Genomic DNA, 21,581 nt, shown 5'->3' with positions numbered 1-21,581 from the left:
CAGATAATGATTATTTTCTTATTGATTTTTATGTCGTTTTTTTTCCCTCTCAGTATTGATCAACTTTACTGTCTATACATTAGAAAGTTGTGAAAGATGACTGATACTGCACATGCTATTCCAAGGTGATGTTGTCAGATATCTCTTTTGTTTGGTTCACCTAAAGTGTAAAAAAACCTGTGGAGTTTAAATGCATCAGATTTACAAATGAAAGAAGTTGCATTGTTTTTTTTTTCAGAGAAAGGTGACTAAAACACTATTTCAGATTATTAAGGTCCCTAAATTAACTGTGTGTTGTTGGACTAATTAATTCACTGGCCAATCCTTGCAGATAGAATCAGTGGAGACAGTATCTTCATAACTTAACACTCCCACAATATCAACATCTCCTCTATAGTAAACAACATACACACGCACCCACAAACCACTCCTCCCTTCCAGAGTCTGGGACACAACATGCCATTCTTTCTCTGTTTCTATCCTGCTCTCTTTTTCCTCTTCTCACAGCGAGTCAGCGAACATGTGGTCTGTTTATTTGTTTTTTTTATTAATTTTTTTTTTTTTGGCTGTTGTTGGCTAGAAGTGGATGTTCCCAGCAGCAGCATATTTGTCTCTGACTGGCAGCAGCACCAGAGAGGTTGGCTTTTACTGTCATGTATATACAAGGCTGAATCACTGATGGACCACTTATGTGAATGAGATGGTCGCCTTTAACGAGGAAGAAGAAATAAAAAAGCATGAAATCCAGTTATGGTTTAAACTTTGCATTTCATTAAATCATGCTGCAGTTTTTGAAACCTTGCTCTCCTGTATCTTGTTACACATTAAGAGAATAACCCCTACAATTTCCCCTAAGTGATGGGTCGCAGGAATTGAAAGTACTGTATCTAACCTGTTTTAATTAATAGGCTAACAAACTAACAACTGACTTTTTCTATATCTATAAATAGTCTTTCTTTCTGCCTCAGTTTACAGAGACATGGAGACAATCCTGTTCTCGTACATGCATGCATGTGCACAATTATTTCTTTAATCCTCTCACAGGTCGGCCAGTCTTTCATCAGGAGCCATCTTCTGACCCAATTAACTTCACATCACACAGGCAGTGCAAGGCTTAATCATTTTCTACCACACCACACTTTAAGCATCCACTGAATTAAGATGAAAGAACTTTGTGCATGGCACCTCGTTAATCTTTGCTTCAATTCATTATTTTCCAGATATCCCGGATTTCCGAGGTTGTGAAAGGAATAAACGCAGAGCAAATCTAAAATGCACGTGGGTGTGATATTGTTGAATGAGAGAAATGTGCCTCAGCGGGGAAAACGTTTGCTCTTTAGATAAATCAAAGTCAGCACTGAAAAACACAAAGCATCAAACTGAACGACGAAAGCATGGAAAGTGTTTGTGACAAACAGGAAGTGCTACATCAAATGTGTCGTGGGTGTTTTTCCCATTCAACCGCTGCTTTAAAAAAAAGATATGCAGCAGAAATTTAGGTCTGAAGAAGAATAAAAAACCCACTCAAGAAGAACTGAAGACTCATGGGTTATTTTTGAGAAACATCCTTCAATGTTCAGTGAGTGATTCATGTCTGCTTTGTTTTCTCTCTGTCTAAAACAGGAGACTTGTACTCCCTGTGCAATTTGTCTTTGATATGTGACTGTTGAATGTTATTCTATGTGCAACTGCGACAAACAACACAAGATATAAATCATTTTCAACTTTTCAAGATGAAAGCTGAAAAGTTTCAGAAGCAGGTTCTGTTACAAGTGCACCACTGGGACTCAGACAAGCAGCACTTGAGGGAAAGGAAAGGACATGAACTGGTAATCAGAGGGACTCAAACTCTGAGCTGACATGGGTTCATAAGGAGAAACTACTGTTCGTGAAGAGCAGAACAATTGAGTTTCTGAGAAGATGACATGGATCAAGCTTCACTTGACCAAACAGATTTTCCTAAGAGTTTGTGGGAAAGTAGAAATATGATCCTCGGTATGCTGCTCTGCAAAATCTAAACAATGTTCTGAGCAGCGTTTCGCCTTGATACCAAGAAACCACAGATTCCACACTGTAGGCAGGATTGAGTTAACTAGACTGTGAGGGATTTTTATAGGAACGTTTCTCACAACATGACAGGGGAAACCCCCAGTAAATAAACTCACGTTCACACTATTAATCCAACCAGCATCGTTACTTTCCACCACAGTGAAACTACATCATTGTGTGTAGAGGCTAGACGTCTAATTAAATGAGTCAAATGTTGGGAAAAGTCCCAAAGAGGGAGCACAGACGTCTCTTTTTGTGTTTCTATCAGCAGCTGTCCTCTTACCTGGACTTGTCCCTTCCCCATGATCTTGTCCACAATCTCGTTGTCGTCCTTGTTGAGCATGCTTTTGTCGTAGCACTTCTCGTAGCATAGGATCCGCAGGTACTGGGAGCCCTCCAATTCAATCTCAAACTCCTGTTTAAGCACACATACAGAAAAAAGGGGAGGGTGAAATAACTGCTACAAAATGTGGACAGGAATGGAGAAATGTTGAGTACAAGGAGATGACTTAGACACTGACTTCATTCCACTGTGGCTCTGAAGTGTCTCTGAAGACACGCGTCTTGGCCTTGCTGACAAAGTATCCATACGAGTCCACTTCAAGGGTGCAGTATAGATCTAGTGGGAAACAGAGAAAGAGGACAGATACATCAAGAGTGGAGCAGTGGATAAACATTTAGATTAACAGACCCTGCGTCGTTACAATGATGATAGATTTGTGTCATTTATGATCATTGCTAACATAACCTGTGTGACACTACGGTGTTAAATGACACCCCTCCATTAATCACCATTTCATCACCTTGCAGTAAAAGTGCAACCCTTTAAGAGTTATTACAGCCGTTAAATCAGACTTTTACTGGTGATTACTGTATGCAGATGGTCATCAGCACAGTGCATTAAGACCATCAGCTGTCCTCACTTCAACACCAGCTGCCTCTCCAGAGTCACAGCACTGCTCTCACCCTGAACACCACCTGTCTGACCTCTGTGCCCTCAGGCAGGCGCTACAGGTCACCAAAAACCCAGACGCTCAGAATCATGAACATTTTCTTCACCTCAAGGCCATTCACACTCTAAATCAACATAAAAAATAAACAGCCATGACATGCTCTCACACAACACCTCATAGCATCTTTCTATGCAGTAATACCAAGTTCAACTTTACAATAACTACTGTGGACAGAGCAATCAAATGTCCCCAGCACTATACCTCTTTTATGTATCACTAATACAGCACTATGTTTCTTGTTTAAGGAGTGTATTTCATCTGTGTTAATACTATCAGGAGTAGCAATCTTCATTTTGTTGTATCCTGTCATTGAAGGACAATTAAGGCTTTCAATTTCAGTTTCAATCAATGTTACCTTTAGTTAAGGGGGAAATATAATCGTAGGCCTGTATGGTTTTTCCAGTTATTGATTCTGCATTTTTTTTTAAAGATTATTTTGGTCTTTTAATGTCTTTATTCAGAGGATAGGACAGTGGAAAGAGAGGGAAACTGGAAAGCCTGCTCCGAGGACTATCAGCTCTGTACATGGGGCGCACAACTCAACTGCTGAGCTAAACTGGTGTCCCATTGACTCCAATATGATCATGTTTTTAAAGTTTTAAATCAAATAGATCAGCAGGTAATACTTAGCTTCATCATCAAAATAACTACGGGTCATACATTGACTGCACTTCAGTAGGAGCAGAGTGGCAAAGATGTTCCCAGGATTAGATAAAACCTGCTCCCGCTGACACCAGGATGAAGCCACTTTGTACCACTCTTTTTGGAGCTGCCCCAGACTTGTTTCATTCTGGTCAGCCATCTTTGTGACATGCTCCTCTATTTGTAGTAAGGAGATTCATCCTGACCCAATCATTGCATTATTTGGAGTTGTTCCCAGAGTTTTTTGCACTTACAGGCGAACAGGGTGACGCTTTAGTCTTTTTGTCGCTACTGGCCCGATGTCTAATTTTGACTAACTGGAAATCCACAGAACCGCCATCCCACAGTAAATGGGCGGCAAGTGTGAAGGCCCATCTCAAACTTGAAAAACTCAGATACTCCATTAAGGGCTCAGCTGAAGTATTTTTTAAAGTCTGGAAACCCTTCCTCTCTTACTTAACCTCTAAACAGTGAACCTTATATCTGAGTTCCTTGAACCTCTTCCCTCTAATCTCAGAGTGTCTGCAACCCCCCCACCTCCTTTTTTTTCTTTTTTCATTCCCTTCTTCTTCTGCTGTCTTGTTTTGTTTTGTCTTGCCGAAAATACATATGTTGTTGTACTCTGTATATTTTCTTTTTTATGTTTGTTAGGCTTGGATTGCCTTGTTAAGTTGTTTTTGCTGTTTGTTAATGTCTTTTTTGGTTGATACATGTTGTGATGTGTGAATTAATGTATTAAAAAAAAGGAAAAAGGAAAAAAATCCAATAAAAATATTTTAAAATTAGAATAACTATGGGTTAAGTTCTCAACCAATCAAGTTCATGTTTAGGCAATAAAACATCAGCAAAATATCCCCAAAAAACAAGGTCACTACAAAGCTGAGGGGGAGCTACAGGAACGTCTTGACAATGATTTGTCCATTCAACAGTCTAAAAGATATTTAGTTTACCATCAATGGAGATTTGACTCAAAAAATATAAGATATACTAATAAATAAGAAGATGAAACTGGAGATTTGTCCTTCTTTTTTTGTAACTTAATTTTTGGATCAAAATTGCTACTGATGAACCTCAAACAATTTGGAGGACAGCACATCCTACCAAGTCAGCACTGCTGAGCGGTTTACACCAATACTTGATCAATATTTCCAGATCATCAAGATTTAATGAAAATCACATTGTAGCAAACAGTAGGAATATCTGCATAAAAGTTGAAATCTTGTTTTATATATAAAAAAAAGACACATTCCTTATTCAAAAGAGTCGTTCACATTTGAACCCATCCTTTAACTAAAAATGTTTGAACCAGCGTTTAAAGTTTTTGATGGCCGTGCACTTTAATTATAGGAAAACATAACATTCAATCAAAGTGAAACTGTCTGTTAAATTCTCGATATGTTGTTCTCTGTCAGCTGTCAATCTCCTGCCTGTGTACGCATTTAAAACCAGCACCCTGTCTCCACTCTTTACATGGTCACACCACATCCGTCGCTCCCCTGGGATCATCCAACACTCACTTCTTACATGGACCAATTACAGTCTGTTAATGTGTTTCTTTAAATGCTGCTGTAGCTGTTCCTCAGACCTCACACCGCCTGTCTGTAAAGTGGGTATAGAACGTCCTTCAGCCCGGACCTGGTCTCTTGGGTTCACTTGTATCTGACAGTATGATGGATGGATGGATGGATGTGGAGATCGACCTTTCAGGAGGAGTGTCACAGAGATTGGATAAAGACAGAGAACTAGGAGGGCTAGTGGCATTTCATGAGCACATAATGAACATAACACTTGAGGGAAGACAGAACATGTTACTAACAATAGCCTGGTTTAACCTTATATAAAGATACCAAGCATACCACCTGGGCGAGCCATGACTGAATGGAGCAAACATGCACATGTGTGGCCATAGAAGCATCACAAACAGGACTATACAGTGTAATAGACTCTCGATGCATCTGGTTTCATTCATCTTTGTTTGTTTTCTCTGCATCCTGAAAGGCTCTGGCATAATAACTCCCAATGAGGAAGAGATTAGTAGTGGTGGTACAGGGGAAGTTCAGCGCCGGGGAGTTTAGGGCGTCCATCTGGGGGATATTTATGAAATGAAGCATTTATCGTTCACTACCAATACACACATATGCTCATGGTAGTCACCTCTGGTTTTACATCCGGCTTCACAAAAGTTCACAAACAACCTGTTTGACGATGTTTCATGGAGAAAGAGGAGGCATTTTAAAAGTTTTGAAGTTACCAGTAAATCAAGATGTTGTGGTTTTTGATCACGAGTCTGATCCTCACTTATACGCCACTATCTCGCAATAGAAAGGAAAATACATTTTGTGTGTTGTATACTGAAAATGGTGTGTTACTATCCCAAGGTGCACAAGACCAAAATGCTAACTGGCAGTGCTGAGTTGTGTTTGTGTTAAAATATTTGTTTGTTTGTTTGTTTGTATTTTATGAGATTAGCTATAAATATCAATTAGCATCAATTTAAAAAGTCACTCTCCAGCTTTCTGTTTTCAAAGGAAACAAATATTTGAGATTATTAGCACTATGCTGTCCATTCCGTGGGAACTATCAGAGTGATTCAGCTAGTTCAGATTGTATTCAGTTTGGTAGTTCAGTTTGTGTCAGAAAAAAATATTGTTTTGGCTTTATAGAAAGTAGAAAGGGCTTTTGTCTTATACACTGCAGTGATTCAAACCTCTTCAGCAGCTTTCAGTTTTCTCTTGAAGGAAATGTCCTCTCCATCTGAAATGGCTTTAGGTGCCCGGACCTAAAACTCAAACAAGGCCAGACAGAGCAGATTTAAAGAGGTCTTTATGCGTCCTCTGCATCCAAGAGGGCTCTGAGAAGTAGGACAGACTAAAAGAGGCCCTGGAACACCATGAGTTTTCATTTTCCTGGCAGGTCACCATCAGGCTCGGAGTATGAGGGGGATATATTTGTCAGCATGGGGTCTCTGACCTCTTAAACGCAGGGGTTAATGGATACCATCCTTTTCCATCTCAATCAACTGAGGCCTGCAGCTCTCGTGGTCCCTGTGTGTTCTTAGACAGGAGGCTAATCTTTGCTGGAGGCTGTGCTGAATGTGAGGTCAAACTGTGGGTTCACAGAATTAGAAGAGAAGTGATAATCAGTTAAACTAATCAGAGTCTCTACAGCTACAAGTCCCAGACTACAGAATGGTTAACTGTCTGAATGTTTCCCTTGAGGGCATCAGGAGACAATATTCTTCTATGAGGAAAATTAACCGAGGAATGAGCAAAATCTAATTGTTTTTGTAGAAAGCAGGAAAGAAAGTTAATAAAGCACAACTAATAATAAATGGGAATGCATGCAGCTGCCGCTGGGTTGCAGGCAGCAGTCATGTGGACACTCCGGGCAGCGTTTTGCCATTAATTTTTGTGGGAACAGTGGTGAGACAAAAATGTGGTTCTGATTCCAGTAATAAAAATAAGAGTTACAAAAGCACTGTGAGATATGACTGAGTAGCAACAGCACATTACTTCCTTTCATAGTTTGAATCAATTCTGAATTAAGTCAGATCTCTTCAGCTCATGCAGCTGATTCTCTGTTCACTCTCAGGGTCTTTGTTCCATTTGATTCTGCACACGCTCTTCCTATACAGCATGGCCAGCTGCTATGTGACAGTATCACGCTGCAGCACCTGTTGAATGTATATAGGGCTCGCAATGCACAAAGCCACTTGTTGGCACTCATACATAGAAAAAGATATATACAGGGAACAATGGCAACATGTTTTGCACCTCTCTACTAGGTCATGTTTTCCTCAGATTTTTCCTGACGGAGTATTTGGAAAATGCTCGACTCTCAGCTCCTTCCTCTGTGACCCAGTTTTACTACTTTGCCCCGGGCTGATTTTAAAGCCCTTTCCCACTGGTAGGGGAGTAGATTGTTGTGACACAAATAACACAGCTCCAATAAGATATTGGAGTAGATGCTAATGTGAATTTTCAATCAAGAAGGGAAACAAAAACAGGCTGTTATGGATGATTGCACATCTACTTAACAATCTCAAACACTGAATAATGACTGTTATTTCCAGTCATTACCCAATGAAGTTCTCATATGATGATGATTAACGTGTAATGACAGAAGGCACAAACTTTGCACACACAAACACACACACACACACACACACACACACACACACACACACACACACACACACACACACACACACACACACACACACACACACCACACACACACACACACACACACACACACACACACACTATCATGCAAAAGATGTAAATTCTTACAAAAAGTGAGAAAAGGAGCACAGTATATTGTTAGGTTGATATCATCAGCTAGTCACAGTTTCATAGGTTTCATTTGAGATGCTTTCCAATATGATAACATATTGTAAAGGAAATATTGTGCAGAAAACAATGCAACAGGGAATTAAGAATTGGTGTCATTATGTAGTTATCCAAGATTCATGTGCTACAGATTTACAAATCTATTATTTAATGTACTCTGAGCTCTGTCTGCCTTCATATATCATAGAAAAGCATCCTATATGAGCAATCTGTGGTCCAACAAGAATTGGTTCGCAATGTACTTTAATGATAATTAATGTTGAATACATTAATTTTAATCCTTCACCAATAGTTCACAGCTGAAAAAAAGAGAAAGCAGAAAACAGGAGAGCAGAGTGCAGACAGCATGCAGCCAGTAGGACTAGTGTCTGCATAATGATATATCTGTGCTTGACCTATGCTCCAAATAAAGTATAAATGGAAAGTATATATAAAACAAAATATGAAAGTATGACATAAAACTGTCTATTTCAGTCTCAAAATGATCATACACTGGAAAAAATGCTCCTCAAAAAACAAGAAAAAAAAACGTATTTCAAGGTACTTTTAACTTGAAAGAAGCTAAAAAATCTGCCAATAGAACAAGTGAAAATTTCTTAAAATAAGACGTAATATTTAGAAAACTGTGATCTTAAAATTAGCAGGGAAAACTTATTTTAAGCAATATTTTGCCAGTATTTTAAAGCTTAGTGTTTCAGAATAAGCCAGGAATGCTAACAATTAGTATTTATTCAATCAAAAAAAGATTTTCTTTCTTTCTTTCTTTCTTTCTTTCTTTCTTTCTTTCATCAATGGAGCGGTTTTCTGATAGATTTTCCAATAAAATACATTTACTTAAATCAAGTAAAGGGTTTGTCTTAAATCAAGATTATCCGTCTTCTACAAAAAAGATCTCATCTTGAAAAATGAATGAAATATAAAATAAAACTTGTTTCTTCTAAATTACAACTCAAAACAAGATAATTTTAAGATTGTTTGACTTAACAAGATATTCAAGATGCGTTGTCTTAAAACAAGTCCCTCTACCTTGCTCAAATGTTACTTGTTAAGTAAATGTATGTTAAATCATGTGGGATAAGACATTTGACAAAAAAATGAGACAATTTCACTTGGTATGATTTTGAGTTTTTGCCGTGTATCGGTCAGGCACTAATGGGAATGCCTTATGAACAACCGGAAAAATAACATATCAACAGAAACCACATTAGATATAGTAAAAAAAACTGTCCAAATAATTTTGCACTACAACTTCTACAATAAAGGCCCATCTGATGCCATCGTTAAGTGACATCTGGAGAAAATGGTGAACTGTTGTAATTTGTGGTATTGGAGGAATGATCCAGGCAGAGGGAACAGTATCCAGAACACAATGTTTCCACTAACTCTATGATCTGTGCTGTCAAGAATTTACTAGTGTCAGAGCAGGACAGGGTTCATACTCTGGAGGGATGGAATGATTTGATTAGATTTGATTTTTCAAAGGTTGTAAACAAAGTACTCCAAGCACCTTTTGAAGGTGCAACTCAAACTATAGGATCAGGAGGGTTTATGGCACAATCAATGATGTCATTACTGGGATTGCATGGACAGAGTTTTGAAAGACAGCACAGCAGATGTCAAACAAAGCAGTTAAAGCATGTCAGCTGACCTAGATGATAAGAAACAATCTCAGTTGGGGGCCAAAACAAACTTTTTTTTCTCTCTCTCTCCTCTCTCATTAAAGTGGGGGAGAAGGGGGAGGCAGAGCATGCAGCCTAATCCAGCAGGAGTGATCTTGAGCCCAAACAAGCTTCTTGCCCTCGTTGTCTTTCTAACATCTCACTCCAGACTCTTCTCTTTGCTTGATTGTGGGTGGTGAATGGGTTTCTTCACTCCCCTCCTCCACATCCACACACATAAATAACACGTTCACTCACACAGCAGATTTCTCACCTGAGAACAGTGAGAAGGTGTTCTGTTGCAGTGATGGCTAATGTAAATCATTAACTGCAAATATGAGCAGACAATTTCCTCATGGTCCTTAATCCAGTGATGTTTCCATGCATTACGTTTTAATTACAGTTGATAGTCTGTTCTGCCTTTCAGTTTCAAGAAATCAACATGAGTCACATGTTTTACTGGATTCAGTGAGAGGAAAGTTTGTTTGTTTGTTTGTTTTGTTTCCTTCACAAGCGGACGTTTAGAGCAATCCAAGAATTGACTGAATAAAAATTAATTCAAAGAGTTTGAGCTGGAACAAAAAAACACAGGGAATGTGTTGGATGCTCTTTCAGATTTAAATAGTTGCATAAGCAGAATTTACAGAGTGAGTTTTGACTGCACATATTCTGTTCTGCAGTCTTCGGACTTGATTTAAAGTGACATTTAACCTCTTTGTATACAACAGTTTGTCCATGAAACAGAGTGTATCGCTGATGTTTTTTTAAGGGTTAATGCCTCTTATAAATCTCCCATCTTCTCCGTAACAGCGACCCTTAACAGTATCTCATTATTAATCCTGCACTACCTCTGAGGTTTGCACGCCCCACCCTAGTTTTACACACTTCACTGGACTCACAAACATCGAACTGTATCAGTGAAGCAACCCAACACACACACTCAAACACACACTCTTTGTTCATTTTTAAACCCTTCAGCTCTCTGCACTCAGTCGAGGATCAAACAGGCTTTCAGAAGAGAGAGCTTTCCAATCCATTACCCGGGAAATTCCAGCGTGCCAGCTTTCACGTTCTGAAGGCTGTCATGGTAACGGAGGAAATCACATTCCTTCATCTCCATCTCTCTACCAGATATTTGATATTTGATCTGTGGCTTGAGCAACAGGGCACTAAGTGTACCGCAGCACCAGCTGTCCACTACTGACACGTCTGAGAGTGAACAGTGTTGCCAACATCACACTGGGCTGATGAAAAACACACACATCTGCACTCGTCGCACAAAGGAACAATTGTTTCAGATAGGAGGTATCAGTGACAACTGGCATGATGTTGGCCAGCAGATTGATTTCAAAACTCTCCTGTGCATGATTTAAGATGCTGTGTCTCGTTCCTTTGTTTGTCTTCTATGTGCTTTTGTACAAGTCTTCTAAATAACAACAACCACAGAAATTCCACTGTGTCTTCCACTCATTCTGTGAGACTCTCTCTTTCTCCGCTCCTCTATGATCTTTCTCTCCATCCATCCATCTGGCGGTCTCTGTATTGGACTGTGGAATGATGGAAACTGCATGTGCTGACTGCAGTGATTGACTGGATCATGTGTTTTGCTGGCATATATGCACAGCAGTTATGTGTGAGGGGACGCTGAGGCGGAGTGTGTGCACAAGTGTGGTTAAAAATAAGGAAGGAAAAAAATGTATACTGTTGCTGCTTGACTTACTGGCTGATTCCTTGAATCCTTTGGCCGAGTGGACGATCACATGCAGAAAGCCGTACAGGCCAGGAGTCTCCTCATCTGGAAAAAAACAAGCGCACAGAGCTGTTATTGCAGTGCAGAGAACCAAAAGTGGCTTAGACCTTGTAAGAGAGTCTTGAAAATGGGAATTTATGCATGTAATAGGCACAAAATTAATCTAAGTCCTCAAATTTAGTATCAAATATATTCATTCCTGTGTCACGTAGTGGGCGAATACTGATCCAGTTTTATTTTTAACCATGTCCATTCCTCTACGGCAGCAACTGACACTAAATTTGCAACATTTGCCTGAAGCTCTCAATGTTTGCTTTTTTTCCTCCTAGGCAACATTTCTGTGAATATAGCTGACCACATAGTGACCAAAATAGGTGGTTTTTCTGGCAACTAATGTCAGCAACATGAACCAGAGATAAGGGAGGGAAAATTAAATTAGGCAGACATGCTCAGATCATTTAACAATAGTTTGTATGAGGAGCTTTGTCTAGATTCTCTATATTATATCTGGCTTAATTTTCTCATTCAAGTTGGATCTTTTTCAAAGTATTTTAAAAACAGCTGATGACATAAAAGCTCAGCAGGAGTCCTGTGTGCTTTTCATTAATCTCTGCTTTGGTGGTCTAAACATGTACATATCAACATCCCCAAGAATAACTTTTCTCACCCAGTAATGCTTGAGAAAAGACACGTAAGCCCAAAATCATGCACCAGGGAAAATAATCTATCTGAAGACCCAATTCAAAACTGTTATCACAACCTCTCCTCCGATCAGTATCAGGCATCATGTCAATAAGCATATCTTCTTCTGACATAACATCAGAGCTGGCTGCAGAGTGGAGGATTGTGGGTGGAGGTACATACAGTACGTTGGGTGGCCTGATTTACCCCTCACACAGCCGACTGAAACATGAAGGGGTACACTGTCCTGCTCTGCCTGAGGCCTGCGAAGCCTGGCTGCTTCCTGGTAAATAAACTCTGATAGAGGGCTGCAGGACTGTTTGGAGTTCCAGTGCAGGAGGCCAAGGAGAGAGCTGTTAGACTCCAGGGTGTTAAGTGTGTGTGTGCGTGTTGTATATTAGCGACAGGGGAGCTTCACAGGGAAAGGGTTCAATGGTTCAGCTTCGTGGTGGCCTGTTTGCAGCTTGAAAAGCAACATTGGAAATCCTTTCCTTTCATTTAATGTCTGACTTTACTGAGAAACTATTTAAATCCACTTACTAATAAGTGAATGAACAACAACACATCAAAGGAGTCTCATGAAAATGTAGGTATTTCAGGGGTCTCATTGGATATCATCCATCATGTTTGAAGCATTCCTTCTCCAGCTGGTCTCCATTTAAACTCCTACTGTGCTCTCTGCGTCACATGTCACCAAGGTTTGTGTGAGTGTGTTTGTGTGTAACTTGGGGCCTCAGCTCTGCTTTAACACAGAGGGATGTGGAAAAAAAAAAGAAAGTAAAATGACAGACGTGTTATAAAGCAGAAAGGTAAAGGTGTAATTGCTTCAGCAGAGCGAGTAAGGATGTAAATAAAAAACTCCTGGAATCAGTCAAACCAGTTTACGTCATCAACAGATTCAATTTTGATTATATTTTTTGATTATGCATTGTGTGTGCAAAACTAACAACTAATGACAAGACCATCGATGTTACATTAAGACACGAGAATCTCCCAACTCCTCAATCCCAGATCCAAATAATATGAGGCTAAACTCAACAGTTGGGGGATCTTTGCTTCATTCAGTGGCCTAAATGAGAACCTCAACTGGGATTTGGAGGTACCAGCATCTTGTTACTTCAGATTTTAAAAGAGATGGCAGGATGAGATCTGTTTGGCAGAACACGCTACTTGTGGATGTACAAGAAAAACAAGTTTAAAAATTTGAAATCAGATCTTATTAGTAATTCATTCGATTTGAGGATATCATAGCTTGTTGTCTCAGCTTAAGAATAAAAAAAGGGTTGAACATAGAAATAGAAGGAGACATGGGTATGTTGTTCTGTAAAGTCTGCTGTTGTGACTGAAATATTCATCTAAGGGAATGTGAGTTGGATTTGATCTTCCTTTTCTGAAAACCTCCTCAAAAAATAAGAAAACTTTATGAGAAAACAAAGTATGTTTTAACATCCACACAGAAGCACAGTTTATACAAATGGTGTTAGTTCCAAAAAATAAAAATAAAATAAATAAAACATTTGATCATTGTCTTTCAAGTAACAGATATATTTTAAAAGCCTCAGAAAAAGCAGAGCAGCTCAACTTTGAAGGCATCCTTTGTTATAAAACACCTGTTTCCACTCACATTGTAAAGACAGATTCTCGTTAATCATCTGCAGACATATTGGACTTGACAAGATTAAAGAAATGACATGTGTGGTTGAAGTTTAACAAACTTGGCATGAAGGCAGGATTTGGGGTCCCTTTTTTATGTCTGCTAATCCCCTGATGTGTGATTATCTGTTTTAAGCTTTAAACCTATAATCAGGAACATGTCCATTTAGTGAGAGAGCTTACACTTCTGACTGATACTCTCCTGGAAATGATTCGATCTCATGTTTGTTGAAAATGAAAGTGGTGAGAGCTTAATTAGAACAATCACAAAGAAGAGAAGAAGGCTGTACCTGCTTCAAATGAAAAATAAAATCTACAGTCATATACAACAGAGTCCACAGAGGCTGAAGAAGTAGGGGAGAACGAGGTTGGTTGTCACACGGGTCGGTTGGCACACTTGTTATATCTCGCTACCAGAGGGCACTTTCTCTCAAATTGGGGTATGGACATTTCCACAATTAGGATCAGAGCTCACCTACATAGTCTTCTCCGGAGTAAGACAGCTGAACTTGAGGTGAGAGGACTTTTTGTGTTTTTCATGTCAAATTGTAAATATTCAGCTCCTCAGTATTTTTCTTCTAGGCTTTTAACAAAACATAACAAAACAAGTGTTACCCTTACAAAGTGGGAAGGGAAATCTATAGTTTAGATTTTTATTAGCTAGCTAACAAGTTGTTAGATGGTTGTTAGCCTTGATGCTAGCAAAAAAATCCCAGTTGGGGTTGGTCGTCACATTCTCTTTGGGGTTGGTTGTCACATGTAACAACCAACCCCTATGTTGGCAAAATCATGCATGGTGAAAGGAGTTGGAGTGGGCAGACCTTACATTTGCCATCACTGTAACTCAGACAGTGACTGCATGTAGCCTAGTTGATTAGGCCATTATTCTTAGGCCTACTTGTTTTGTTCTATATATAGGCTGGCCTAAAGATGTGTTTCCTGTTCATGTTCCTTGCTCATTTTATGTTAAAATGCATTAAGTTATGTAGGCCTATCACTTGTCAGTGCAATTAAACTTTCAAATTTAGTTCTTCCTTCTTGCCTTTTTTAAAAAGATTTTTCCCATTAAAATACCATTGTGACAACCAACCCCATAGTGTGTGACAACCATCCCCATAGTGTGTGACAACCAACCCCATAGTGTGTGACAACCAACCCCATAGTGTGTAACAACCAACCCCATAGTGTGTGACAACCAACCCCATAGTGTGTGACAACCAACCCCATAGTGTGTGACAATCATCCCCATAGTGTGTGACAACCAACCCCATAGTGTGTGACAACCAACCCCATAGTGTGTAACAACCAACCCCATAGTGTGTGACAACCAACCCCATAGTGTGTGACAACCAACCCTATAGTGTGTGACAACCATCCCCGTGATGGGGTCGGTTGTCACAATGTGTCAGAGTGTCTTTGATAATTAATTGCCTCTTTGTTACAATGAGTTGGAAAATGAGAGGGATACACATTTCAAGCCAACACCTTAAGCTTCAATTAAATGTAGGAATGACTATTGAAGTTTTGATGAGCAATCATCAAAACAGTAAAAAGTGTGACAACCAACCCCGTTCTCCCCTATGTTTCACTCAGAGCTGCCATTTCAAAAGAACAAAAGTGGCCCTTTGATCTCCACTTTAAATGTATTGGATTTCAAAATAACGGCGCCAATGCATCAAGAGACCATTGAGTTTGAAGTAAACGTAGTTATACTTTTTTTTTTTTCATGACTACAGAAATATCAAGACAGTTTGCCTTCCAGTGTCTCAAACCCTCTCTGTCAGCTCAGCGGTCATGCATGTGTATTGTGTTTCCATGTGAAAGCAGAGACCCTCTTGTCATTCTGGGAGATCAGAGTGGGTCGGCCAGATGGCTTTAATGCCACCACCAGACTGTGAAAGTTGTACAATGTGGAGATCTGGAGCGAAAACAAACATGTAGGAGCAGGGAGCTTAGAGCGGGGTACCATGGGCACACTGCGTGGCACTGACTGCTAGGAGTCAGATGAGAAACATATTGTAACCCAGATTCTCTCCTCCATGGCCTCCCTCCTTCATTGTGTGGCTTTTTTTTTATGCTGAGAGCGAAGTAATAGGCACTTTTGTGTGATTTAAAGTCAAAGCAGAGGATAAATGTGAGAATGTGTTGTTTTTATTGCCAAAAAGGAGAACTAAATATAAACTAAGCAGCATTTAAACATTAGAGTAGAAGAAGAAAGACCTTTTTGTATGTAGAGGTTACTTACCATCTTTGTTACTGGTGACAGGAATGTTGTGGACAGTTCGGAGTTTGAAACAGGAGCTGGTCAGGACCTGGAGTTCCACAGAACTTAATACACATGCCTGCAGATCTGGAAAACACAGCAACCACACGGCTACGGTCAAACTGTGTTGTGGCTCCGCTTGTAAAAACTATTTCAAAAGCCCTCTAACTAGATACACAGTATTCACTGAGGACAGAAATACTCAACCATACTATTAAAGGCTGGGGTATACCTTTCTTCTGTAGTTTCTGGATGCTTTCTCTCCACTCTGACCTCTCGTAATCTGAGGAGAGGAGGAACTGGTAGCTCTGTGTACACACAGATAAAAAAAATCACACAGTTAAAAACACCAAGGAAACATCTCCTCTGCACTGAGAAGAACTATTTTAAACAAATCACACTCAAAAAATGTAGAGTCTTTATTATGGAAACCTACATTTCATCCAACAATAAAGCGTTGCCATTACAAATTCAATATTTAAGGATCAATGGCTCCCTCTAGTGGTTAGACTTGAGCAGTGCAGCTCCATTGATGCAGCATAACAGGATGAGAGACAGATCATCACCTTTCCATGTTTGTTGTGGATGCGGAAGGGGATGGTGGGCGAATGCAGGAGCAGCCAAGATTCCTGCTCGTTCATCTTCTTCCTCAGACGCTCCACGCGGCTCTGACCCTTGGGTGCTTTCTGAACACACACAAAAACAAGTATCAGAAGTGGGAACAAGTCACTTTTTGTTGGTCCAAGTCAAGCCTCATCCCCCTCGATTGAAAATATATTATCCTGTTTATTCTACATTAATTTAATAGTTGCAAATTAGGTTACATTCATTGTGCTATATTGTTATTTATCCATACACACCTGCCAGGGAAGATACAGACTTTTTGAGCTGCTGGCATCCTGTTTACTCACAGCTAAAGGCCAAAAATACTGTAGATCGTTTTACCACAAGTCCCACATACGATAAGGCAGGTAGCCAATCAGTGTTTAGGAACTTGAGGTGATTTCCCTCATTGTGTAGCTTTACATTAGATTTTCATTTAACTTGAAAGGTTGCAATTTGTCAATGCAAGTAGAGTTTGGATGCAAGGACGTCTCTTAGTGTTTCATAGTAGAGGGTGTGTGTAGATCTTCCTAACCACAGGTATGTGAGGAGCAGAGATCAAGGGTAGATGTACACATAATTGATCATCGAAGGAATTTTTTTTTTTTTTTACAGGATGGATACAAATGTTAGAATTAATGGTAATAACAGTTATAAAGTCTGCCTGGAATCAACTCCACACCAACATGAGAATGATCAAAAACAGATTTTCTTTTAAAAGTCATTTAAACAAATGCTGATGAATTCCTCATAGACGTTACTACGTAATCACTGTTTTGAAAGTCTTTGTTTTATTAGTTTTTGGTGCCATGTGTTTGTGACAAAAAATTTTTTGTTTCCATTATTTGTGGTTTAATGCTTCTCATCGTTTATTTGCTCAGATACTTAGTTTATTTTTCATTTTCACTCTTGATTTTTATAATTGGCTGCTATTGCATCTTTGTTTAATGGATAATGTGTGATTTTAAATAATTGTTTTTTTTGTTTTTGTTTTGTTGTGTGGACCCCAGGAAGACTAGCAACCACAATCTGGAAGCTAATGGGGATCCTAATAAATAAATAAATAAATAAATAAATAAAGTGTGTTTTCATTGTACCTACAAAGCAGCTGTGGATCAGTGTCGATCATGAATCATCAGTAAGGCACCAGAGTGCAATCACTCATATATTTTATGAGTTATCTTTTCTGTGATTAATTTATTGAAATTAATGTGTAAATTATTTTCTATTTTAATATGATATTGAAATCTAACTCTTACACTCAACTTAAATATACAATATAAATACAAATTCAATTTGTATATTTATGCAAATTACTTTTTTTTTTTACATGAAATGATTTACTGTAAAGTTGTTGAAAATAAAAAAGTATAGAATTAAGAAAATTAAACTCAAATGTAAAACATGTGTTTCTGCTCTCACATCCTGCTGCATGAAAAAGGAAACAGAGAGAAACTGAATTTAAGTCAAATATTAAGTTGTCACAGGATAAGACTTTTGCTGATTTTCCACAAATAAAATGATGTTGTTGGTATTGATTTTGTGTCTATTTTAGTAACACTTTATGATTAAATCATGAAACTACAACTAAACATGCTATGCCTTATCCGTCATTACTGTTGTCAGGTTGTTATTAAAATATTCCCTATCATCCTAGACACTGCAGATAAGCCACTGAAAGTGAGCGCTGTGCGGTGAGAGTCCTGATATTTAATTTAAGGATCTAATCATGCGGTCAGTTTTGAAGGAAAACAAATACCCACATCCTCCCAGCCCTCACAAGGAAGCTGTGAGTCAGAGTCTGGATACAATCAGCTCCATCACTCTGGCAGCTCTGGCCTCCTCTGACTCTAAATACCAGCCATGGCCACTCGCTGTGCCCTCAGGTGGGCGAGATTAACGCTATGAGACAGAATAACAGGAACCCTCTGCTCATGTAGCCTACAGAGAGTCTCAGTCAAGGGTGCGGGGGCGTATTATTGGAAATTGAAGTGATAGCTGAACGTTTACAGCATCTTTTCTTTTAACCTCTGTCACTAACACTGATAGAAACAGAGAAGACCGGCTGATGTAAATAACTCTTAAATAAATTACAGTCTAGAGAGAAAGTTTGGACAGCTTCCTTTTTTACTAATACATTTATTAAGTTTGCTCTCCAGCATTCAACCTTTGTAAAAGAGTTTGTAGCTCCTTAATACTGGAATGTTTTTTTTGTTTCTCTTTTTTTGCTTTGTGTTTTTATGCACTCACTATAGCAGGAAATTCCCCACACGGCACAATCAACCTTATCTTGACCTTGCTGCAGACAAACAAATCAGGGATGACAGGAGCTGAGTTAAAAGTACAGTGTTTCCAGTAAGGAGTCACTCAAATGGGGTTTCTTCCATGAAAGTCTACGAGCGAAAATAAGTCAGATACACCGGACACATCAGTCAAAGCTTCCCTCCTTAGTCACCTGTTTGTGTTTCTTTTAATAGTAAAAATAACTCAGGAACGTCCTGCTCAGAGGAGGCAGAGTTTGAATGACTCACTGTTTCTTATCGTGACTGGCACCATAACAACGTAAATCTAAACATAATGCCAAAATAGTTCAAAACAACTTATTTGTCACTTGCACTGATCTGTTACACAGTCTTTAAATTTGTTTCACACCAACACTGTACCGTACACATTAACCAGAAATCATCTCTTTAACATAAAACTCTGTCTTCAAGTGTTTGCACCTTCCACTGTTCTTCAAATGCCACTGAGCTCAGCGGCTGCAGCGTTATAAACCATACTGTCCCGTATATAAGACAACCCTGATTATAAGATGACCCCACCTTATCAAGATTCATTTCTGTAGACACAGTTTTAGAGGAAAACCTTGTTTTTATAAAAAAAAACTATTTTAATTGTGATTATTGATCAAACAGCCAGTTTTTAACACTTTTTAAATAAAATTCTGTGTTCAGTGTTGTTCAAAATTAAATAATCACATCTAAATAGAATTTAATGTGATCATGTATATCAAAAGGCCAAATAAAAAACATAAAAATGAAACTAACTAGAGTATCAAATGTATAAATGAAGGGTTTAGTGATGGATATGTCTTCGATCTGTGAGTCTGAGACAATCCTTATCACCACCATCTTTAGACACTACACTCCATGGTACTGTATTTCTTGGCTGATTGGAGACATTGTTTAATGTCTCCAATGCTGTTGAGGTTTTTTTCTGTTTTTTTTTTTAAAAAGGCATCATAGCGCCGCCTCAGTTGTTGGTTAACTTGTCACACTTTTGTGCTACTTTACTCCTATCACCATGTCCCTCCATCTTTCATCCTCTTTCTGCCGTAGCAGTGAGTGACATCTGGCCTCAGTCCTGAGTCATTACAGATAGTGGTGCAACCCAGTGTCTTGGCATTTAATTATTAAACCCTTATTAAAGACAATGCTACTTTCTCAAATATATTTCAGGAAAGGAAAAAAAATTTACACATATTTGTGTCACTCTGGTACTTCTGTTTAAATTCCATTTTTATTTGACATTGCTCTTTGTACTGTTGTTTGTGTCTGTTGTTCCACACCGTGATTAGTGATAAGAGATTCACTGGGTAATGTTTCCTTATGCTGTTGTGTGCGCTGCATTGCAAAATAACAATTGAGTCGGATTTGTTTTGATAATTAATTGAAGCAATGATGTCAGGCTCTGCTGTAGCTATCAGGTTGCATCATTAAAATCTCCTGCTCTTAATGACAGACGACCCTGACCAAACATCCTCCAAACTCATTTCGAATTCAAACCTCACCCCGGAAGATACGAGGCAGCTCGACCCAGCTTTGTTTCCATACAAAACTATTGATGTTAGCCCATATCTGGCTCAACATCACTTCAATCAGTATGCCATAATCCATTCAGGTTCTAGTTGTCACTACTTCTTATTTAGCTTTAGCTTGAATAAAGTCACCAAGCAGCAACCCCTCAGGTATAACGGCAAAACAACGATTTAGTGGCTTCCATCCAAGTAGTGTTTCAACACTGCTCAGTAGTTTTGTCAATGTTTTCTAAATTAATCAGAGCTTATGTTTAAAAAAAATCATATAATCCATCAGAATATTGTGGATGGTTGAATGTATTAATTTAATTATTCATTTATCTCTGCTGTAGACACTGATTTGGGATAGTCTCTAAAAGGTAGATGAGGTATCTTGATTCTACTTCTTTTCAAACATGTTCTGTTTGCTGTGTTGAATACTGTAGATGATATTGCTTTTAGGTTCACTGTTTTTATTGCTTTTCTTGTTTAGTCATTTATCTTCTTTTATTTTATCTTCACGTTTGAAATAAAGATATCAATCAATCGACAGAGCGACACAGCCTGCTTTTCTAAGGAATAGAAATACACTGGAATAAAACGGACAGGATTACCCTCTCTTTCTGTATCTCGCTCTTTAGGACTGAGATCTTGATCTTCATCTCCTCGATCTCATGCTCAGGCAGAACTTGGATGCTGGGACAAGAGTCGGATTCGTCCAGGGTCTGGAAGGTCAGGTCTGCCAGAGGGATGTACCACTTGCACTCATACTGCTGATGACGACTGCAGATGAAAGGCAGGGAGGAGATTGGAGGATGAGGAGGAAGAAGGTTAAAAATCAAGGTTACAAATACACATTTATTACAAATTCTACCTCTTTTTTAAGGTCATCAAATCATTTAGGGACACATAAAGCTACAACAATCTAAAGAATAAAGGCAGTAACATTGGAACATTAATCTAAAATAAGTTCAGTTTTATCCAGATAATTGTTTTCATTAAATATCAATAACATACACTTCTATAATTAAAGGAAGCTTAGAAATTGAATTGAATTGAATTGAAGCCTTTATTGTCATTGTACATAGTACTAATGAGATTTGGGAGAGCAACTCCTTTAA

The 21,581-nt window shown here is 38.8% G+C and overlaps 1 protein-coding gene across 1 annotated transcript in view; it reads right to left on the bottom strand.

Moving 5' to 3' along the window:
• The window catches only part of abr (ABR activator of RhoGEF and GTPase), a 192,534-nt gene that overhangs the window by 41,038 nt on the left and 129,915 nt on the right, over positions 1 to 21,581 (bottom strand). The window contains exons 11-17 of the mRNA XM_034683606.1: positions 21,075 to 21,243; positions 16,628 to 16,747; positions 16,294 to 16,369; positions 16,044 to 16,148; positions 11,435 to 11,509; positions 2,571 to 2,668; positions 2,333 to 2,464 (exon numbers count right to left, since the gene is read on the bottom strand). Of these exons, the coding sequence (XP_034539497.1) occupies positions 2,333 to 2,464; positions 2,571 to 2,668; positions 11,435 to 11,509; positions 16,044 to 16,148; positions 16,294 to 16,369; positions 16,628 to 16,747; positions 21,075 to 21,243 (775 nt within the window). The remainder of the gene's footprint in view (positions 1 to 2,332; positions 2,465 to 2,570; positions 2,669 to 11,434; positions 11,510 to 16,043; positions 16,149 to 16,293; positions 16,370 to 16,627; positions 16,748 to 21,074; positions 21,244 to 21,581) is intronic.

The sequence above is a fragment of the Notolabrus celidotus genome, chromosome 5 (genome assembly GCF_009762535.1).
Source record: "Notolabrus celidotus isolate fNotCel1 chromosome 5, fNotCel1.pri, whole genome shotgun sequence".
Classification (NCBI taxonomy): Eukaryota; Metazoa; Chordata; class Actinopteri; order Labriformes; family Labridae; genus Notolabrus; species Notolabrus celidotus.
This window is presented reverse-complemented; position numbering and strand designations above follow the sequence as displayed.